General features: G+C 45.7%; 1 protein-coding gene across 5 annotated transcripts in view; it reads left to right on the top strand.

Annotated features, from left to right (window-relative positions):
- ADNP2 (ADNP homeobox 2) overlaps positions 1 to 20,875 on the top strand; it is a 79,659-nt gene that overhangs the window by 15,565 nt on the left and 43,219 nt on the right. For all 5 annotated transcript variants that reach the window (XM_073566165.1, XM_073566156.1, XM_073566157.1 and 2 more), the window contains exon 2: positions 14,529 to 14,646. In XM_073566165.1, coding sequence (XP_073422266.1) covers positions 14,539 to 14,646 — 108 coding nt within the window. In that variant the 5' untranslated portion in view covers positions 14,529 to 14,538. The remainder of the gene's footprint in view (positions 1 to 14,528; positions 14,647 to 20,875) is intronic.

Raw genomic sequence — 20,875 nt, 5'->3', positions numbered from 1 at the left:
GACCCTAAATGAGTCAGTAGGCCTGTTTAAGACTGATGACCGTACCAACCAGGGGAGCTGGTCGGGGAACGGAACAAACAGAGAGAGGAAGGTGGTGACTAAACAGTGTCTGATGACGCAGACAGACTGCAACTGGAGGGTCAAAGAGCAGGACCGATATTCTGACCGCTGGGGGAGGCCTAACGTAGAGAGAGGAGGCCGTATGACAGATGGAAAAGGTTCTCTCGACCTGAGGGGCAAGGTGTGATGAGTGCCCGGTCTCGAGAACCTGATGTAATGTTGTGTGTTCAACCCCACAAGTTTGAACAGAGGGGCGAGGTATGTGGTGTAGTAACCACTGTGTCCGCTAGGGGGCGCTGTGTGGAGGTTCCAGGAGAGAGGATGAATGGCAGAATATTGAATGGCTGTTTGGTATCTCAAAGTGGGTGGCTTTGAGACGGAGACTTATAGGTGTGTGATCAGCAAGGTCTTTGCTGAGATACTGATTTAATATGAGAGGGAGAAGTCTCCAGGTAACTAGAGAGATGGGCGGGTCTGGTTACCTATAAACCCACCCAGAGGTGAGTCTGAAAACGCCTGTAGTATAAGGCTGTGTGAGTGTGTGAAGGACCTGTGATGAGGTTATAGTCACGTGACCCAGTGGGCGTGGCTATGGACCATATAATGTGGCCAGGGTAGGTCACATGTGGTGAATGCAGGGACCTGGTTGGTCCAGAGCAGAAGGTCCCATGCGCAGGAGTGTCTCCTGGCTAACAGCCTGTGTGTGGCTGTGTGTAATGGCTGCCAGAGCCTGAAATTTCCCTGGAGGGAATGGATGCATGCCGCATGGAGGAACAGCCATGAGAGAACCCTGACGTGGGTGAGATAATTAGGAAGGCTGAAGAGCCTGTGTATCCTGGACATTGCTTACAGAGGGAAACTCTGTAATGGACGCTATGCTGGTAATGCTGTTAAGTGAACTTTCTGTTGCTGCTGTGGTTTGAGGCAGGAAAAAACCGCATGGACTGTTTTGATTTGATGAAAATCCTGTGCCGGATGTGATTTTTTTTTTTTTGTGGCTGCAAGCGAGTATCCCCTACTAGATGACAGCACTACCTCACAGTAGATACATAGGATCCAGGGACCTAGAGGTTATTTCCGACAAGATCCGAGTTTGCTGGCTTGAGACACTGCTTGTGAAGGTGCTGGACAGGAGGGAGGAAATCAGCACAGTGAGACGGCCAGGAAAGGTACACACTGAAGGAGTCCTGAAAAGGGTGTTCTCCATCTACCTGGGAGTTTGCTGGACCCCTAACCTGGAGGACGCAGTGCCAAGCGGGCACGTGCATGCAAGTGAACTGTAAAGTAAAGCTTTGGAACTGGAGTAAAGCTTTGGAACTGCACCTAGCTGTGTCCTCTAATTCTTCCTGCGTCACCTACCCAACACTGCTACATCTACCTCTACCAAATACAACATCTTTGCTATCACTACTGCCCAGGGACAAAAGCTCTGCCTGTGGAGAGCTATTCCATCTCTGCTACATCACACCATCAGTCACAGAGGATCTACATCACAGCGCTGGTCACCTCTGACCAGAAACCACAGGTGGTGTCACGAACTTATCTACATAGACTTTACTCCTCAACTATGTTAGGGCTGGCGGAACGCACCAAATAATAAAAGATGGTAATGAGGTGCGTTCACAGCCCGGGGTCCACCGTGCAGAGATGGTAGACTGCTGCACTATTATGCATGAAGGGGGTCATGATGGGGCATAGTTCTACATGAAGGGGGTCATGATGGGGGCATAGTTCTACATGAAGGGGGTCATGATGGGGGCATAGTTCTACATGAAGGGGATCATGATGGGGCATATTCCTGCAAGAAGGGGATCATGGTGGGGCATATTCCTGCAAGAAGGGGATCATGATGGGGCATTCCTGCATGAAGGGGATCATGATGGGGCATATTTCTACATGATGGGGCATATTTCTACATGATGGGGAATATTTCTACATGAATGGGATCATGATGGGGCTTATTTCTACATGAAGGGGATCATGATGGGGCTTATTTCTACATGAAGGGGATCATGATGGGGCATATTTCTACATGAAGGGGATCATGATGGGGCATATTTATCGGTCGTCCATGACAGCACCACCTGAGAGGGGATCCGCCCTTCAGGAACAGGAAACCTACAGATACAAAAGGGCGGCACCTCTCCCACGCATCAGTTGGTTTCCTGTTCCTAACAAGGACAGAACTCCCTACAGATCGTCCGTCATGGATAACTGAATTCCCAGGCCAGCGGACCGACTCAGGTAGCGGGGGGTTCTCCTACCTCGGTCTCGCTGGAGGCCCTGGATGCGCCACGGTGGGTCCGGGTAGGATTTCCACGGCAGTGGTAAGAGCAGGCGGAGACAGGGTCCGGTGGGCGCCTTCTCCATGGAGCCGGTGAGGTAAGCGGGTCCCCCTGTGTCTCCTTCCCCCGGGGGTGCGGTCCGTTCGGGCGGGCGCTGCCGGCGGTGTCCCACAAAGGGAGCGGCGGTTCCGAGCCGGCGGCGCAGTGCTAGCCCCTTGCCGCGCGTCCCCGCAGCCTCTGGCGCGCGGCGGAAGTGACGCGGCGGAGGGGGCGGGGCCGAGCGCAGAAACCGGAAGTCGGATGCCGGTCGACTTCCGGTTGTTGTGGACGCGCGCCGATGCGCGCCCACCGCCTGAGGGGGGGCCGGGCACCTGAAGGGGAGGGGGAGGATCTCGAGTAGCGGTCCAATGGGGGGCCCGAACGCCGGACAGAGTTCCTGCTGATCCGGAGGGGAAGCCTTCTTAAGACAGAAGGCATTGCTGCTGAGGTGCTTCTGGAGGCCCAGCGATGGACACGACAGAAGCCCCCATGGACCCACAAGAGGTGCAGCCCGTGGCAAAGCACTCCAGTGACCAGCCTAAGAGGCGGAAGGAGGGACGTTCGAGTGGACAGAGCCACAGTAGTTCCTCTAGGTCAAAGGATCCTCCTGCAGCCCCCCATGATCCGGTACCTGTCCTCATCTGCAAGGGTAAGAGATCTGCGAGAATGTACCCTGATGCAGTGTCCCCTTATGTTTTTTGATTCTCAGGGGAAGAAGGCCACAGGGAAGCAGAAGCACAAGGAATGTGCCCTCTGTAGTTGCCCCTTACCAGATGGCCACCCTAAAAGATTGTGTCAGTCTTGCGTGAGACAGACGGTAGGGACGGAGATGAGGGGTAGAACGTGAGTGGAGTATCACACTCTTCCCTATTTATGCAGGTAGCGGAAGAAGCTCCAAGCTTCGCTACAGACCTGAGGCAGTTAATCAGGACTGAAATAAAAGCCCTATCAAAAGAAGATTCTTCTAAAAGAAGACGGGCTAGTGTTTCAGGCTCAGAATCTTCAGTCGGCCCTAGGAGGGAAGATATCTCCTTAGAGTCCTCGGCCTCCTCTTCTTCTTCCGAAGAGGATTCCAGCCGGTTCTGTTTTCCCTTGGACCAAATGGATAAATTAATTAGAACCATAAGGTCAACCATGGGGATAGAAGAAAAAAAGACAGAACTGTCTGCTCAGGACATTATGTTCGGGGGTCTAGACCCCAGAAAGCAAAAGACTTTTCCATTAAACGAAAGAGTCCAGAGCCTGATAGACAGGGAGTGGAAAAAAACGTAAAAAAGGGGTTCTATGCCGCCTGCTTTCAAGCGAAGATACCCCTTTGAGGACCCAATAGTAAGTCGATGGGATAAGGCCCCCAAGCTGGATGCAGCGGTAGCTAAGGCCTCCAAAAAGTCATCTATACCCTTCGACGACATGGTCTCCCTTAAAGACCCTCTAGATAAAAAGGCAGATTCCTTTTTAAAGGGCACATGGGAGATGTCAGCAGGCGCCCTAAGGCCAGCAATAGCAGCCACGTGCGCAGCCAGATCCATGATGGTTTGGCTGGATCAATTGGACTCCCAGCTAAAGTAGGGAACCTCGCGAGCTTCCATCCGTAAGTCTCTTCCAATTATCCAAAATGCTGCTGCCTTTCTGGCAGATGCCTCAGCAGACTCAATAAGAATGGCGGCCAGGTCTGCAAGTTTGTCTAATTCAGCCCGAAGAACCCTCTGGTTAAAATGCTGGCCGGGAGATATCCAAGCCAGGTCCCGTCTCTGTTCTATCCCCTATGAGGGTGAATACTTGTTCGGCCCCGTCCTAGACGAACTGTTAGAGAAAGCCGGGGATGAGAAAAAGAAATTTCCGAGTCTGCCGAATACATCCTGGAGACGTCCCTTTTCTAGGAAAGGGTATTCCCGCAGGAGGCAGGCCAGAGATCAGAACAGATGGGACAACAAGAAAACCAGAGGTACGGGCTTCATGTTCGGAGGAGGGGGGCGCCAAGAAGGTCCATCACGGGATAATAAGAGGCCGCCCCAATGACTAGTGGGCCCGGTAGGAGGAAGATTATCTGCCTTCTACCCGGCCTGGGCCAGAATCTCAAATAGCAGCTGGATACTGGGGGTGATGGCTACAGGACTGCACCTAGAGTTCTCCTGCGTTCCCCAAGATCGGTTCAGGGTAACTCCGCTCAAATCTTCCCCGCTAGAACAAGCTGCCCTGGAGACCGAGGTCCTCGAGCTACTGGACAAAAAAGTCCTGACGAGAGTTCCAGAGGAAGAGAGGGGGGAAAGGCTTCTATTCCCCCCCCTGTTCTTGGTCCATAAACCGGACGACTCATTTAGGGCTATATTTAACCTAAAAGCCCTCAATAAATTCTTGGTCATACGTCCGTTTAAAATGGAAACTATTAACACCGCAATAAAAATGCTGTTTCAAAACTGCTTCATGGTGGTCCTAGATCTGAAAGACGCTTACTACCATATACCCATATGTCTAGCACACCAACCTTTCCTCAGACTGGCGGTTCAGTTGGAGGGGTCAATCCAGCACTTCCATTACGCAGCCTTACCCTTCGGGGTGGCAGTTGCGCCCCGAGTATTCACCAAAGTGATGGCAGAGGTGATGGCCCACCTGCGCGAGCTAAACATTCTAGTCGTTCCCTACCTAGATGACCTCCTTATAATAGGCAGTTCAGCCGAGCAGTGTTTAGAACAATTACAGAAAACAACGGCGGCTCTAGAGCGGTTGGGATGGCTACTTAATATCAAAAAATCCCTTTTGCAGCCATTAAAAATTCAACAATTTTTAGGCCTAACCCTAGATTCTAAAAAGCAGGAATGCCGTCTGCCCCCAGAGAAGCTGCTGCACCTGCATGGCCGGGTCCTGAATGCTTCCAACAACCCCTCCATGTCCCTCAGGAAAGCTATGTCCCTGTTGGGTTCCCTCTCGTCCTGCATTCCCGCGGTCCAGTGGGCCCAAGTTCATACGAGAACTCTACAGGGCGAAGTTTTATGGTATCAGAGGATTCTTGGGGGTAACTTAGAAGGTCGACTGACCTTATCCAGAAACACAATAGAGTCCCTGGAGTGGTGGCTAGAAAGAAATAACTTGTCTAGAGGGGTCCCTTGGGAGTATAACATTACCCGCGTGGTCACCACGGATGCAAGTCCTTCCGGTTGGGGGGCGCATATGGAGGAAATTCTGGTCCAGGGCCTATGGGAACGGGATCAGATACCAATGTCTTCTAATTTGAAAGAATTGACAGCGGTAGTACACGCAGCTAAAGAGCTCCTTATGTATCTACAGGGCCATCACGTACGAGTTCTCTCGGACAATCGAGTGGCCGTGGCCTATATCAACCACCAAGGCGGAACTCGATCCAAAACTCTGATGAATGTGGCAGGACAGTTGTTCCAGCTAGCAGAGCGGCATTTTTTTTATCTCTCACGGCTCTTCACATAAGAGGGAAAGAAAACGTCGCGGCAGATTTCCTAAGCCGCAATCTGTTAAAACAAGGAGAGTGGGCCTTAAACACCTCCATTTTCGTTCAGATCGTGCAGAGATGGGGTCAACCAGAGGTGGATCTATTCGCCACCAAGGAGAACTCGAAAACGAGACAGTTTTGCTCCCTAAATCCCAGGGAAACTCCTCTGGCAGTAGATGCGCTACTGATAAAATGGGACTTCAGGCTAGCCTACGCCTTTCCTCCCCTATCTCTACTTCCTCTGGTGTTGAGGAAGATCAGGAAGGACAGGGCAAGGGTCATAGTCATCGCCCCGTTCTGGCCCAGAAGGGCATGGTTCTCGAACCTCAGGATCATGTCGGTAGACGATCCTTGGGTTCTCCCGGACCTTCTGTCCCAGGGCCCGGTCTTCCACCCTCAGGTGGCTGGCCTACATCTCACGGCGTGGAATTTGAGCAGTCACTGCTAAAAAGTAAAGGCTTCTCCCCAGACCTAATTGACACTCTACTAAAAAGTAGGAAAGTGGTGACAACTAAGATTTACGTCAGAATTTGGAAAAGATTCCTCCAAAGCTCAAATATAAATACTGATGATTCCGTCCCTATAGGCCAGATCTTGGAATTTTTACAAAAAGGGCTGGACCTAGGTCTCTCCACCAGTACCCTTAAAGTACAGGTATCCGCCTTAGGGGCCCTCTTTAGCTGCAACATCGCGGCTAATTACTGGGTCAATAGGTTGATCAAAGCAGCGAGTAGATCCAGACCAATAGTAAAGAATAGACTCACGCCATGGGATTTGAACCTAGTCCTCACAGCTATGACAGAAGTGCCATTTGAACCCATCTCGTCAGCCTCTATTAGGAGCCTGTCCCTCAAGATAGCTTTCCTGATAGCCATAACGTCAGCCCGTAGGGTAAGCGACATTCAGGCATTGTCTAGGCGCCCACCTTTTCTTCAGGTAAAAGAGGATAGGGTAATACTTAGACCTGACCCAGCGTATTTACCAAAAGTAGCCTCCAGCTTTCATAGGTCGCAGGAAATAGTCCTTCCATCCTTCCTCCCTAAACCAACTAATGAGAAAGAGGAGAAGCTACACACTTTAGACGTTAGGAGATGCCTCTTGGAGTATCTAGCGGCTACCGATCCCTGGAAGAAGGACAATGCCCTCTTTGTTTCCTACCAAGGCCCTAGGAAAGGTCTTAGGGTGTCCAAAAGTACACTAGCCAGATGGATTAGAGAAGCAATCTCGTTAGCTTATACCTCAAAAGGTAGAGTAGCTCCGGAGAAATTGAAAGCGCATTCCACCAGAGCCGTGGCTACCTCGTGGGCCGAGAGATCGGAAGTCTCCATCGACCAGATTTGTAAGGCGGCCACTTGGTCCTCTCCGAGCACTTTTTATAGTCATTATAGGCTAGACTTGGGTGCTTCTGCAGACCTCTCCTTCGGTATCAGGGTTCTGCAGGCTGTGGTCCCCCCCTAAAGTGGTGATTACTCTCTGTAATTCTCTCAGGTGGTGCTGTCATGGACGACCGATAGTCTTAGTTACTCACCGGTTAACGGTGTTTTTCGGAGTCCATGACAGCACCCGTATATTCCCTCCCCTTAGTTTAAATTTGGGTGTGCACTTCTTCCTCTTGTATGTACACTGGTAAGGAATAGTTGTGTAAAAGTACTGTATATAAATTTTGCCATTAACCATTGTGGTCCTCTTGTGCTCTGTAATCCAACTGATGCGTGGGAGAGGTGCCGCCCTTTTGTATCTGTAGGTTTCCTGTTCCTGAAGGGCGGATCCCCTCTCAGGTGGTGCTGTCATGGACTCCGAAAAACACCGTTAACCGGTGAGTAACTAAGACTTTCTACATGATGGGGCATATTTCTACATGAAGGGGATCATGATGGGACAGATTCCTACATGAAGGGGATCATGATGGGGCATATTCCTATATGAATGGGATCATGATGGGACGTATTTCTGCATGAATGGGATCATGATGGGGCGTATTTCTGCATAAATGGGATCATGATGGGGCGTATTTCTGCATGAAGGGGATCATGATGGGGCGTATTTCTGCATGAAGGGGATCATGATGGGGCGTATTTCTGCATGAAGGGGATCATGATGGGGCGTATTTCTGCATGAAGGGGATCGTGATGGGGCATTTGGCACGTGTTGGCACTTCGTGGTAAATAATTGGGTTTTAGGTTGCAGTTTGGGCACTCGGTCTCAGAAAGGTTCGCCATCACTTTACTAGAACATCTGATTAATCCTTTTGACTGTTGCAGCAAAGTGCATGTGTGCACAATGATTCCAACAATTTGTGGGGATTTCGGGAGCCAAGTCTACACTAATCACATCTTTTGCAAGATTGGTAGCTGAGCAATGTACACTCACTGGCCACTTTATTAGGTACACCTGTCCAACTGTGTGTTAAGACTTAATTTCTAATCAGCCAATCACATGGCGGCAACTCAGTGCATTTAGGCATGTAGACATGGTCAAGACAATCTCCTGCAGTTCAAACCGAGCATCAGTATGGGGAAGAAAGGTGATTTGAGTGCCTTTGAACGTGGCATGATTGTTGGTGCCAGAAGGGCTGGTCTGAGAATTTCAGAAACTGCTGATCTACTGGGATTTTCACGCACAACCATCTCTAGGGTTTACAGAGAATGGTCCGAAAAAGAAAAAAAAACCAGTGAGCGGCAGTTCTGTGGCCGGAAATGCCTTGTTGATGCCAGAGGTCAGAGGAGAATGGGCAGACTGGTTCGAGCTGATAGAAAGGCAACAGTGACTCAAATTGCCACCCGTTACAACCAAGGTAGGCAGAAGAGCATCTCTGAACGCACAGTGCGTCGAACTTTGAGGCAGATGGGCTACAGCAGCAGAAGACCACACTGGGTACCACTCCTCTCAGCTAAGAACAGGAAACTGAGGCTACAATTTGCACAAGCTCATCGAAATTGGACAGTAGAAGATTGGAAAAACGTTGCCTGGTCTGATGAGTCTCGATTTCTGCTGCGACATTCGGATGGTTGGGTCAGAATTTGGCGTAAACAACATGAAAGCATGGATCCATCCTGCCTTGTATCAACGGTTCAGGCTGGTGGTGGTGGTGTCATGGTGTGGGGAATTTTTTCTTGGCACTCTTTGGGCCCCTTGGTACCAATTGAGCATTGTTGCAACGCCACAGCCTACCTGAGTATTGTTGCTGACCATGTCCATCCCTTTATGACCACAATGTACCCAACATCTGATGGCTACTTTCAGCAGGATAATGCGCCATGTCATAAAGCTCGAATCATCTCAGATTGGTTTCTTGAACATGACAATGAGTTCACTGTACTCAAATGGCCTCCTCAGTCACCAGATCTCAATCCAATAGAGCATCTTTGGGATGAGGTGGAACGGGAGATCCGCATCAGGGATGTGCAGCCGACAAATCTGCGCCAACTGTGTGATGCCATCATGTCAATATGGTCCAAAATCTCTGAGGAATGCTTCCAGCACCTTGTTGAATCTCTGCCACGAAGAATTGAGGCAGTTCTGAAGGCAAAAGGGGGTCCAACCCCTTACTAGCATGGTGTACCTAATAAAGTGGCCAGTGAGTGTATGTCTGCTTAACATGGCTTGGCATATTTATTTATTGAGAAAGTCAGCCTTATTAAATTGAAATATTGTTGTAGATTCCTACCTATCTGTTCAGTAATGTACTATAGTAAAAACCCTCTGATAAGAGGCTGGTTCTTTAGTTAAAATAATGTATAAAGTATGTGTAATGTATTTGCACTCACTAGTGACATCCAGCAGAACTTGAAGGCTCATGGGGTCTAGTTGTATCTGTCATACACAGTATCTACAATAACGGACTATTCAGTGCAGAGATTAAAATAATCCCTGGCGCTGATTGGGAGTGGATGAGGCTGTAATGCACGGAGAACCTAATTGGACATGGCAGGAGGGGCCTGTACACAAGTAGGAGTGGACGCAGTATTGCTCTGCCTCTACTTCCAGCACAATCTATCTGTGAAGCAGCTGCGAGTATGGCACGTCCCCCATGTCTCATGAGGTCTGGCATTGGAGAGTATTGCTTCCAGTTGATCTCTTTAAAGCATAGGCCATAATTGTAACTTACCAACAGATCTGATGTTCTGCATTCAAGGACGGGGACTATATAAACACGTTACTTGTAAAATGTGGCCTCTTGTCGGACTGAGGTTAATTTTTTGAATATTTGTGGCTTATCAAATCAATATGCCACAATTGTTAGTCATGTGGAACCTGCAGGTTTTTTTTTTTTTTTTTGCCATGCAGTTTTCTTACTAGTCAGAATTTCACATTAGTAACACTTCTGTAGAGGTCCGTTTTTCAGTAGTGATCTTATGATTGCTGGCAGGAGTAATACCTTTGTTATAAAGCTGGAAATGGATAACACTGGATCCACTTATTCACATTAATAGCGTTTTTCCACTAACAAAAGTTCATTTTACTCAATAGATTTAATGTTCCTGTGCTGAAATAATCTTGTAAATGTGCCCCTGCTGTGTACTGTATATTGACTGTCTGACCGTGCAGGAACAAGGTTCCCTGAACAATGTCTGTATATTTTCCTTTGTTTCCTCCTCCCATGGCCAGGAGCTGTGATATGATCAGACCATGTTACTGTACGGTCAGGGTACCGTTACACCTAGTGATGCACCAGCGATCCCGAACAGCGATATGACGCGGTCAGGATCGCTGGTGCATCGCTAGATGGTCGCTAGTGAGCTGCCACACAGGCAGATCTCACCAGCGACATCGCTGAGGACGGGGGTCGCTACTTACCTGTCAGACGCGGCGATTCTGCGTCCTCCCGCCCGGCTTCACGCGTCGCTCGTCGGCGCCACAGGAAGCGCTGCAGGAAGTGACCGACGAATGGTCCAGGAGCTTCTCGCGCGATCAGCGATAACCAGCGGGGGAGCCGGTCGGAGGTAAGTATCACATGCAGCGATATCGCTAGCAATATCGCTGCAACGACACAAAATCGGTGACTTTACAGCGATATTGCTAGCGATATCGCAGTGTGTAACGGGGGCTTCAGACACGGCCATTACACAGTGGGGCACATTTAAAAGATTCTCAGCACAGGAACATTTTATTTAAACACATCCAATTGTGAAATTTATTATTATTCCAAGATCTGTTGATTAGTATCAACTTGTGTTCGTGGGAAAACCCCTTTGTGATAATAAAAGCTTGCGTTCTTCCTTCACAATGACCTCTGTACACACAAGAGTATGCCCAGATCACTTTCCCATAGACGTTGATGATCATTTTTACTGCCAAGATAGCAGCTGCAGAAAAATGCAGCAAAAATGCAATGTGTGAACATAGCCTGAAGCCTCTTTTCGACAACAGTTTGCAGGTGACAGTGATTTCACGCCTACGAGTTGTGATGATGTTGCAGTGCCCAGTTGGTCACAAGCATAAAGCATCATGTCGCCTATAGTATGCTTTCCTCCTCTAACATAGGTCTCGACTGTATCTGAGTCTTGGAAATAAACCAGTGTGCTGCTTAGAAGACATAGGCCTCAACTGAGTCCTTGTACTGTTGACACGATGCAGTTAAAAGTAGCACTTTGCCTAGGAAATGTGCCATGCGTCCTGGATGCCTGGTGGTAGTCATACTCCTGATAATGATTTTTGAGCCTATGAACATATGGCATCGCGTCCCATCGTCCCCTGTCTACCCCCAAAAAATCCCATTTGATATGATCCTGCGCTGTATGTGAATAAGAGTAATCTAGTCCAATGGGTCTCGTCTGTGCCTCTTCTCTGCGTCAAATCGCATCCTGCAGCTTTGATGTGGACGTGTCATCCACCTTTCAAACCGACATATTGCATCTGCGCAGTAGCCTCACAGGATCGGACAGGCGGACGCTACTCTGTTCTACTGTGAGCAGAGCATGAAACAGTACTATGCAAGTGTATATCAGCGTCATTCACATCAAAGCTAGGCGCTTGCGCAGTTCTGTTTTTCTGCTCAGAGTAGGGCAGAGTGCGCCTGCACGGTCCTGTGAGGATACTGCGCAAGCACGATATCTCTGTTCGCAATGTGGATGACGTTATGAGCAGGGCTGTGGAGTCGGTAAGCCAAACCTGCGACTCCGACTCCTCAATTTCCCTTACACCGACTCCAACTCCGACTCCGACACATATTGCTTATATTTAAGCGAAAAATTTATTGTAGTACAATGTGAACCTCAGACATTTAATCATTTTTATGATCCAATAATCAAGATATTTAGATAGAACAGAATATATATTGGTGTACTACCCGGTTTTCATTCTTTTTGGTACAGATACGATATGGATAGACAGATATGGATAAATGGATAGATAGAGCAGATTTCTAATCTGCTTTTGCTATTGAAAACATCTATGAGCTCAAAAACCTTTCAGGTGATGCAGTTTTTTTAAAAAGATGATCAGCTTTTGCAGCTGAAAAACGTATCCTCAAAAAACACAGGAAAAACGCTGTGTGTGAATGTAGCCTTAGATCAGGAATATAACAGCCGTTTATAGGACATTTCATAACTTTCCCAAACTCCTATGAAAAAATATTCAGCACATCCTGCATTGAACTACTGTACCCAATTTATTATATATTGTCGGAGTCGGTCCATTTTATACCGACTCCGACTCCACCAAAATGAGCTCCGACTCCACGACTCCGACTCCACAGCCCTGGTTATGAGGAGCCGAGAGGAGGGACAGACGCAGCAGCAAGGATGACCATCCAACCGGACCACCCTTATTTACAGCATGGTATTTTTGGTATATACAGGGGAGTAGGAGCTGTGATAGTTTGTACGATGCAGAACAGGAGCAGTTAAAGCTTGTGCCATTTGTTCATAGGCTCAAACACTGGTGACAGATTCCCTTAAAGCAAAGTCTTTGACGTCTGAAGCTATAAAAGAAAAAAAAAATTCCATAAAATAGTTAAGTTGTGGCTGGGTCTACAAAAGGTATAGTTTTAAAAGCAGTTAGCCAGCTAGGCTAAGTGTTTTTTTTTCCATGAATCCTCGTTGTTATGTGCCTCTCAATATATCCATAAAGTTATTTTAGTAATATTTACCTTTTATCATGCATTCAGCAGCTCTTCCTCATTGCAGGCTGCAGCTCTGATGGGTCTATCAATACTACTAATACGTACTTTTGAGAGCTGCGGATTTGTCCCCGCGGATTTGTAAAAAAACGTAGGTAAATCCACAGGTCAAAAGTCCTGCGGTTTACTTGCGGATTAGCCTGCGGTTTCACACCTCATAATGGATAAGGTGTGAAACCTCAGCGGATTCCGCACAAAGAATTGACATGCTGCGGATTGTAACCCGCAGCAAATCTGCGCGGAAAAATTTGCAGCATGTGCACAGCGGTTTTTGTTTTACCATTGAAAACAATGGTACTGTACAACGCAGCAGAAACTGCTGCGGACCCGCAGGGCCAGAAACGCTGCGGATCCGCAGCAGAATCCGCACCGTGTGCACATAGCCTAAAGTGCTGAAGAATATGTTGGTGCTATATAAATAAAATTATTACCTTATTAATTTTCTTTCCCCTGACTGCCTGTGTTCTACTGTTGCAAGTTCCATCGTACAATTTTGAGAGCGAGATCTCAACAAACTAACAACCAAATAGTAGCTACCAAAGACTTCCTTCTCAGTGGATTGACGTCAAGCTTTGATATATTACTGAAGGCAGCTAACCACACAACCTGCAATGCCGGCTTGGCGGTTCTGGAATATATCTTGCTGTACACTGCAGCATCAATCGCAAAGTCATGGTCCCTGAGCTTGGACCCAGAGGGTACGCGCAGAAGTCCCCCCCCCCCCTTACTCCCCAAGCCGACTGGGCCCAGTTGCAGTCACGCTCTTTGACCAACTGCAGCTCATAAAACCCAGAGCTTAGAGGGATCAGTAAAGGGAGTATGCTTCTATTATTTTAGACCGCTTCACGTCTGTTTCAGGTACATGCAAAATCCATTTTTTTTCACAGATACCACACGTATCCATTATAATTGATGTTTTTGCACAGACCGTGTACCTGCAAACCATGCAGACATGTTAGTTTTTTACCTTCAGCATGAATAGCCAGGGCCAATATAAGTCTATGGGTCAGTGTAAAACATGTGCAGCACACGGATGGCATCCAGGTGTCAGCCATGTGCTCTGTGTTTTAAAAGAGCAAAATATAGAAGTTTTGGAATTGTGTGGGTTTTTTTTTTTTTTTTTTTTTTTTTGTTCCTTAAGCCATACCGAAAAAAGGATGCACATTGATTACACCTGTACCGTTTTTTTTCGATGCTGGTATTATACTGAATTGTCAAGGGGGCCTAAGCTGGTTTCAAAATTTTCCCACCTGAAATGCCCCCTTTTCAATTCTGTTAACCTAAATTTCATGTTGACGGTTTTACCACTATTGCATTGAAGAAAATGGTCCAAAACGGTAAGAAAATAAGCTAAAAAAAATGGCTCTAAGTAAAAAAAAAAATGGACACTGGAAGATGTGGAGGTGACCAAGATGCATAATTAGAACCAAAATGGGAACAAGGCCTATCACAACAGGGATCAACATGAAGGGATGTGAAGTAAGGAGGACGTTCTATAATAATTATGCAGAGTATATTAAATAGATGTTAAATTGTTTTTTTTCTTTCCGTTTCTGTTTAGTGCCACCAATATGTTCCAGACACCTGTCACTAATTTTGAGAAAATAAGAAAGGCACGAAAAAGGGTAAAGCAGTTGTTGCTACAAATTGGTCTAGAAACTTGCAGAGATGCTTTTGAGGTAAGTAATCTTATCATCCATGTATTTTGTATATATACTGAACCCAGAGCGCTCCGCTCCCCTTTGAGATTATACATGTAAGAATCCAAAAATGCTAGTGCTAGTTTAAAAGTTCAATATTTAGATAACTACACCACATTCCAAATTATGAAAATGCTTTATTTCTGACTTTTCTAAATTGTTGATACAAGTGAGTGGAGTATAATATTCAAATCATCAGCTGTTTAGAGTATAAATGAAATTTAATGAGACAAATCTCCCATAACTAAAAAAAAAATCCTCAAAATGTACTGTTCCAAATTATGTACAACAGAGTTTCCAAATATTTTAAAGGTTGTAAGAAATTGAAAATGGCAATCTGTTGAATTTGAAGCATTAAGAGGTTACATTTACTGATATCAAAAGCTATTTCAATCAAAAACATCTTAACAGGCTAAGTTATATGTTGGCATAGGACTCCTTCTTTGATATCACCTTCACAACTCTTGCATCCATTAAACTTGTGAGTTTTTGGATTGTTTTTGCTTGAATTTCTTTGCAGGATGTCAGAATAGTCTCCCAGAGTTGCTGTTTTGGTGTAAACCGACTCTCACCCTCAGATCTTTTTATGTGAGGATATTCCAAAGGTTCCCAATAGGGTTGAGGTCAGGTTAGGATGGTGGCTACACCATGAGTGTCTCTCCTTTTTATGCCCATAGCAGCCAGTGACTAAGGTATTCTTTGCAGCAGGAGATTGTATTGTCATGCATGAAGATGAATTTGCTATGAATCGCACAATTCTTCTGTTTGTACCATGGAATAATTTGGTCTGTCAGAATCTCTATATACGGTACTTTTCTGATGTTAGTTACATACCTTCAGCGACCTTAAGGATGTGTGCACACGCTGCGGATTCTGCTGCGGATCCGCAACGGATTTGGCCCCGTGGATCCGCAGCCGTTTTTAGTACCTTTATTTTCAATGGAAAACAAAAACCGCAGTGTACATGGTGCGGATTTTTCCGCGGTTTCAAAACCGCAGCACGTCACTTCTTTGTGCGGAATCCGCAGCGGTTTTACACCTGCTCCATTGTCCAGTTGTCAAACCGCAGGCTAATCCGCAGATAGGATTTTGCAAAAAAAAATCCGCAGCATGTGCTCCCAGCCTAAAGGATCCTGTCGGCTTTCTTTCCATGTTTCCGGACCAATATAGGAGTCTATCACCTACCTGCTAATGTCAGTTTTGTTGGAACATGGTGGTCCTCCACCAACCATTCACTACTCCATCCATCTGGACAATCCAGGGTTTCACAGCACTCATCAGTAAACAAGACCGTTTTAAAATGACTCTTTGTGTATGTCTGGGCCCACTGCAACCATTTCTGCTTGTGAGCACTATTTAGATGTGGTCAAATAGTAGAGGTTCATAGGATTCCAGAAGAACTTGCAGCTTCATGTACATGTATGCTGCTCTCTTAATCAGATGATGTCTGGCAGAAATCTTACTTATTATGCATTTCTGTACAAACCCATCTGTGATCGGTATCGGCCACAAATCTCTTCACGTTACGATGATCACACTTAAGTTTTCGTAAAATATCGAATGTTTTCCTACCTTATCCAAGGCATTTCACTATTTGATGCTTTTCGGCAGCAGAGAAATCCGTTTCTTTCCCATATTGAAACTTGTGGCCTGCTTAATAACGTGGAACATGCGTCATAATTGAAGACAAATTCAAAACCTTCATAACTATAAAACGTGGTCAGGAACCAGTTCGAAAACAATCATAGTTCCCCCACCAAAAATTAGGACTAATAAGATAATAGTGGAGTACTCCCAATAACATATAAAGAAAAAAATAGAGTAGCCATAAACCACAATAGAAATGTAAGAAAAATGAAAAATCTTTATTAACACATCTTAAAACAAAATCAAACATTTATAAACACATAATAGAGGTAGATATACAAGGAATAATCCCAGTGTAGCACACGGTAGACATCCCTATATATAAAGTGACAGCAGGCCAAAGCACCATATGTTACAAGTATGAAACTTAGTCTAAGCACAAAAACGTATTGTGCAACTTATCCAGAGACAATGTCTCTATGTACCTAAAAAGGACCGGGTGCTGTATATAGCATGATGCTAAAATTTATATAAACAATTACTGGCTCAGAGAAATATATCAATCAATTCTGGGATCATACCAAATATCCATATTGCTCATGCCACTTACCCATAGGGGAATATAAATGCAGGGAGGATACCGCGCTCAACCCCGACGCGCGTTTCGCCTCGGCTTTCTCAAGGGGAAGTGCCTATCTATCCTCAAGCACCCATATATAAATGCAGCGTTCCAGGTGTAGCTAATCAATAACGGCGCATGCCCAGTGTAGCCGCATAGTAACCGCGCGATGACCCGCCGCCATCAGTGAGCAGCGTGCGCGGTGAAAAAACACCGCTAGACGTCATCAACACACACACACACACACACACACACACACGCGCGCGCGACCCACAATATGATGGCCGGAGCATCGCGACCAATTTCGGGCACACCGCGCATGCGCTCAGGATCAGCGCCATGTTCTCGGAGACACTGCAAGCGGCCATAATGGTGGGGTCTAAACAGGTCGTTAAACTGCTCACAGGCAAAATACAAAAGGGAGGGAGGGGGACATCATAATAAGAAAAAAATCCATGATTGCTAGAAAAAGGAGTCCAAAGAGAATCCCCATTATGTAGTTGTAATAATATACAGCCAATCAAAGACATGAGCAGTGCATATAATATAAAACCATATAGAAAGGAAGACAATAATGCAAATATGCAAAAAAGATAATATTAAGTGTAAATCATAAGGAAATCCCGCCATCATAAAATGCCATCTACTGGAGGAAAAAACGTTCTAAAAAAGGAACAAACTATGCCCCAGATCATACATATAAATGGCACATACAATTAAATATTATATAAAGATACAATAGATCTCATAATGTATAATATTACAAAGCATCATACAATCATCATTAATTAAAAGATACAAAAATATGGAGAATTCTTCTTAAATGTCTGGACATAACAAGATCAACATTATATAAAAAGTAACCACGCCAACCCCAACCCACGAACCCCCACCTAATAATGGCAGTATCTTCAGTGAAGCGTAGGAGATGGATGTCATAGTCAACCATGTTTCACAAAATAGCAGGCAGTATAGTTTCCCAGAGAAGGCGACCACTGGTCCAAATAGTTATGAAAAGTATAATGGAACCAACTCTTCCGCATTCAGACATGGATGCCAGAAATAGTACAACTGTGAAATAAACTAGAAAAAACAGACACAGAATGTTAAAACCAAATTAAAAGCACAACAAGAACAAAAACGGATAAATAGTCAGACCACAACGGAAAAAAGGATAAACTGAGTCATAGCCGGGATCGTTATTATCCCAGTGGAACTTAAAGAACCGTAATACTTCAGAACCCAATTCAAGGTCTATTGGGACCAATCCCTAATTAAGGAAAGGAACAAAGGTATTAGTTTCATTCAGGCCGGCAGGGGCTAAGGTATCTAATGTCACAATCCACCTGCACTCGTGTTGTGCAAGGATCTTTTTAACATTGTCACCACGAATACCACAATCAATCCTATCAATCCCACGGACTAATAAACCCTTGGGATTGGCACTATGAAACAATTTAAAGTGTTTCGGAAGTGTTTTTAGACAGGAAATATCCTCAATATCTCTAGATGCCATTATGTCCCTAACATGTTCACGCACCCGAACTTTAAACTCTCGTGACGTAAGTCCAATATAAATTTTATTACAAGGACAAGTGGCATAATACACCACATTTGATGTGTTGCATGTAATATAACTCTTTATGGAGAAAGTCTTTTTTCCGTCAGATGTACTAAAAGATGTAGATTTACAAATATTTGGAAATGCAACACATCTCCCACAAGGGAAACATCCTTGTATACGAGTAAGGCCATGGACTGTTGGTACATAATGGCTTTTAACTAGATGATCTTTTAAATTCCAGCTCCGTCTAGGAATGATTCTAGGTCGTGGTGGCAAATGTGCTGCCAAAGTGGTATCAGTATGTAAAATGGGCCAACATTTATCAAAGACTTTCTGCATCCGATCCCATTGGCAGTTAGATGTGGACACAAAACAGATAGTAAAACATTCAAAATAGAAGCCGCGGAGACACCATCACGTGTTTCTCAACGCAAGCAATGACCAGCCAGGTCTTTGCCCGGGAAGGAACAACCACGGGAAGGGCAGTCTCCAATGAAGGAAACCACCTATGCCAAAACATGGTATCCATCCACATACAGCTGTTTCGGGGTATTGCCCCTCATCAGTGTGGAGTAGGAAACTGGCTGGTAGGAGCAATGCCTAGTTTTGCATGTTTTACATATTTTCCATAAGGGATGGGGGCAGTGCTCTAGAATCACTGCGTTGAGAAACACGTGATGGTGTCTCCGCAGTGTCGGATGTTGATCTCCATGAGTTCATTCATCCTCCTCTTCATAGTCTTTTTACTAGGCATTGCTCCTACCAGCCAGTTTCCTACTCCACACTGATGAGGGGCAATACCCTGAAACAGCTGTATGTGGATGGATACCATGTTTTGGCATAGGTGGTTTCCTTCATTGGAGACTGCCCTTCCCGTGGTTGTTCCTTCCCGGGCAAAGACCTGGCTGGTCATTGCTTGCGTTGAGAAACACGTGATGGTGTCTCCGCGGCTTCTGTTTTGCATGTTTTACATATTTCCCATAAGGGATGGGGGCAGTGCTCTAGAATCACTGCGTTGAGAAACACGTGATGGTGTCTCCGCAGTGTCGGATGTTGATCTCCATGAGTTCATTCATCCTCCTCTTCACAAAACAGATAGTGTCCTTAGTTTCATTTTGTCGAGTGCTGGTGGATTTAGCCAACAAATCATTACGTGGGACCTGCTTAGACCTCCTATACCCCTGTTTGATGCATCTATTACTATACCCTCTAGCCTTAAATTGTTGCCCCAAATCCTTGGCCTGTTGTTCAAACATAAACTCTGTAGAACAAATACGCCTTGTTCTTAAAAATTGCCCAATGGGGATGGCACGAATAATTGGTGGAATGTGTGCCGAAGACGCATGTAATAGGGAATTCCCCGCTGTTGCCTTGCGGAACAAGTCCGTTTGAATCAAGCCTCCCGAATCGGCCTTAATTAAGACATCCAGGAATTCAATACTAGATCTATGCCATTTATAAGTAAATTTGAGATTAAAGGTATTAGAATTAAGACAATGCATGAAATCTTGGAGGTCAGATGATGACCCTTGCCAAATGGCAAAGACGTCATCGATATACCGGTGCCAGCACTGCACATGGTTTACGGCAAGCGTCCCGCCCCCAAAGAAAACCTGCCTCTCCCAAAAACCAAGAAACAGGTTAGCATAGGACGGGGCGCAAGCCGCACCCATGGCAGTGCCGCGCCTCTGCAAGAAGAACCGGTCCTTGAAGACAAAGTAATTATGAAACAAAACGAATTCTAGAAGTTCCATGAGAAATTCACACCAATGGCCATCCTGGCTCGTCATCTCCAAATAAAAACACACAGCAGCCAATCCATCCACATGGTTAATGGATGTATATAATGATTCAATATCAATAGCCACAAGGATCATGTCATCCTCCAGGGTAATCCCATTGATCTTATTCAACAAATCGGTGGTATCCCTGACATAGGAGGGCAGCGTCTCGACAATAGGTTTCAAATAATAATCAATAAATTTACATGTCATGTCGCATAGCCCCCCTATGCCAGCTACAATGGGACGACCCGGGGGGTTGGCCGGATCCTTGTGGACCTTGGGTAACAAATAAAAAGTTGGCACCCTAGGGTTCCTGGTCATGAGTCCATCAAAGATTTTTTTGGGAATCAAACCCGACTCGAATGCATTAGACAATATTCTCTCCAAAGACTGAGCAAATGATGTGGTAGGATTATTTGTTAATTGTTAAGTTTCCTTATTTTTTAGCTGCCGAAAAGCCTCCTTTTCATATTTATCAATGGGCCAGATCACAACATTTCCGCCCTTATCTGCAGCCTTAATAACCACATCATTAATCTGTTGTAGCTCCTTTAGAGCTTGTCTTTGTTTAAATGACAGATTGTCCTTATAAATATTCGTAGGGATCTTTTTGAATTCCTCAATCACCATTTTGCATAATATCTCAACCTGTGG

This window comes from Dendrobates tinctorius, unplaced genomic scaffold (genome assembly GCF_039654945.1).
Source record: "Dendrobates tinctorius isolate UK_male_01 unplaced genomic scaffold, ASM3965494v1 ptg000004l, whole genome shotgun sequence".
Lineage (NCBI taxonomy): Eukaryota > Metazoa > Chordata > Amphibia > Anura > Dendrobatidae > Dendrobates > Dendrobates tinctorius.
This window is presented reverse-complemented; position numbering and strand designations above follow the sequence as displayed.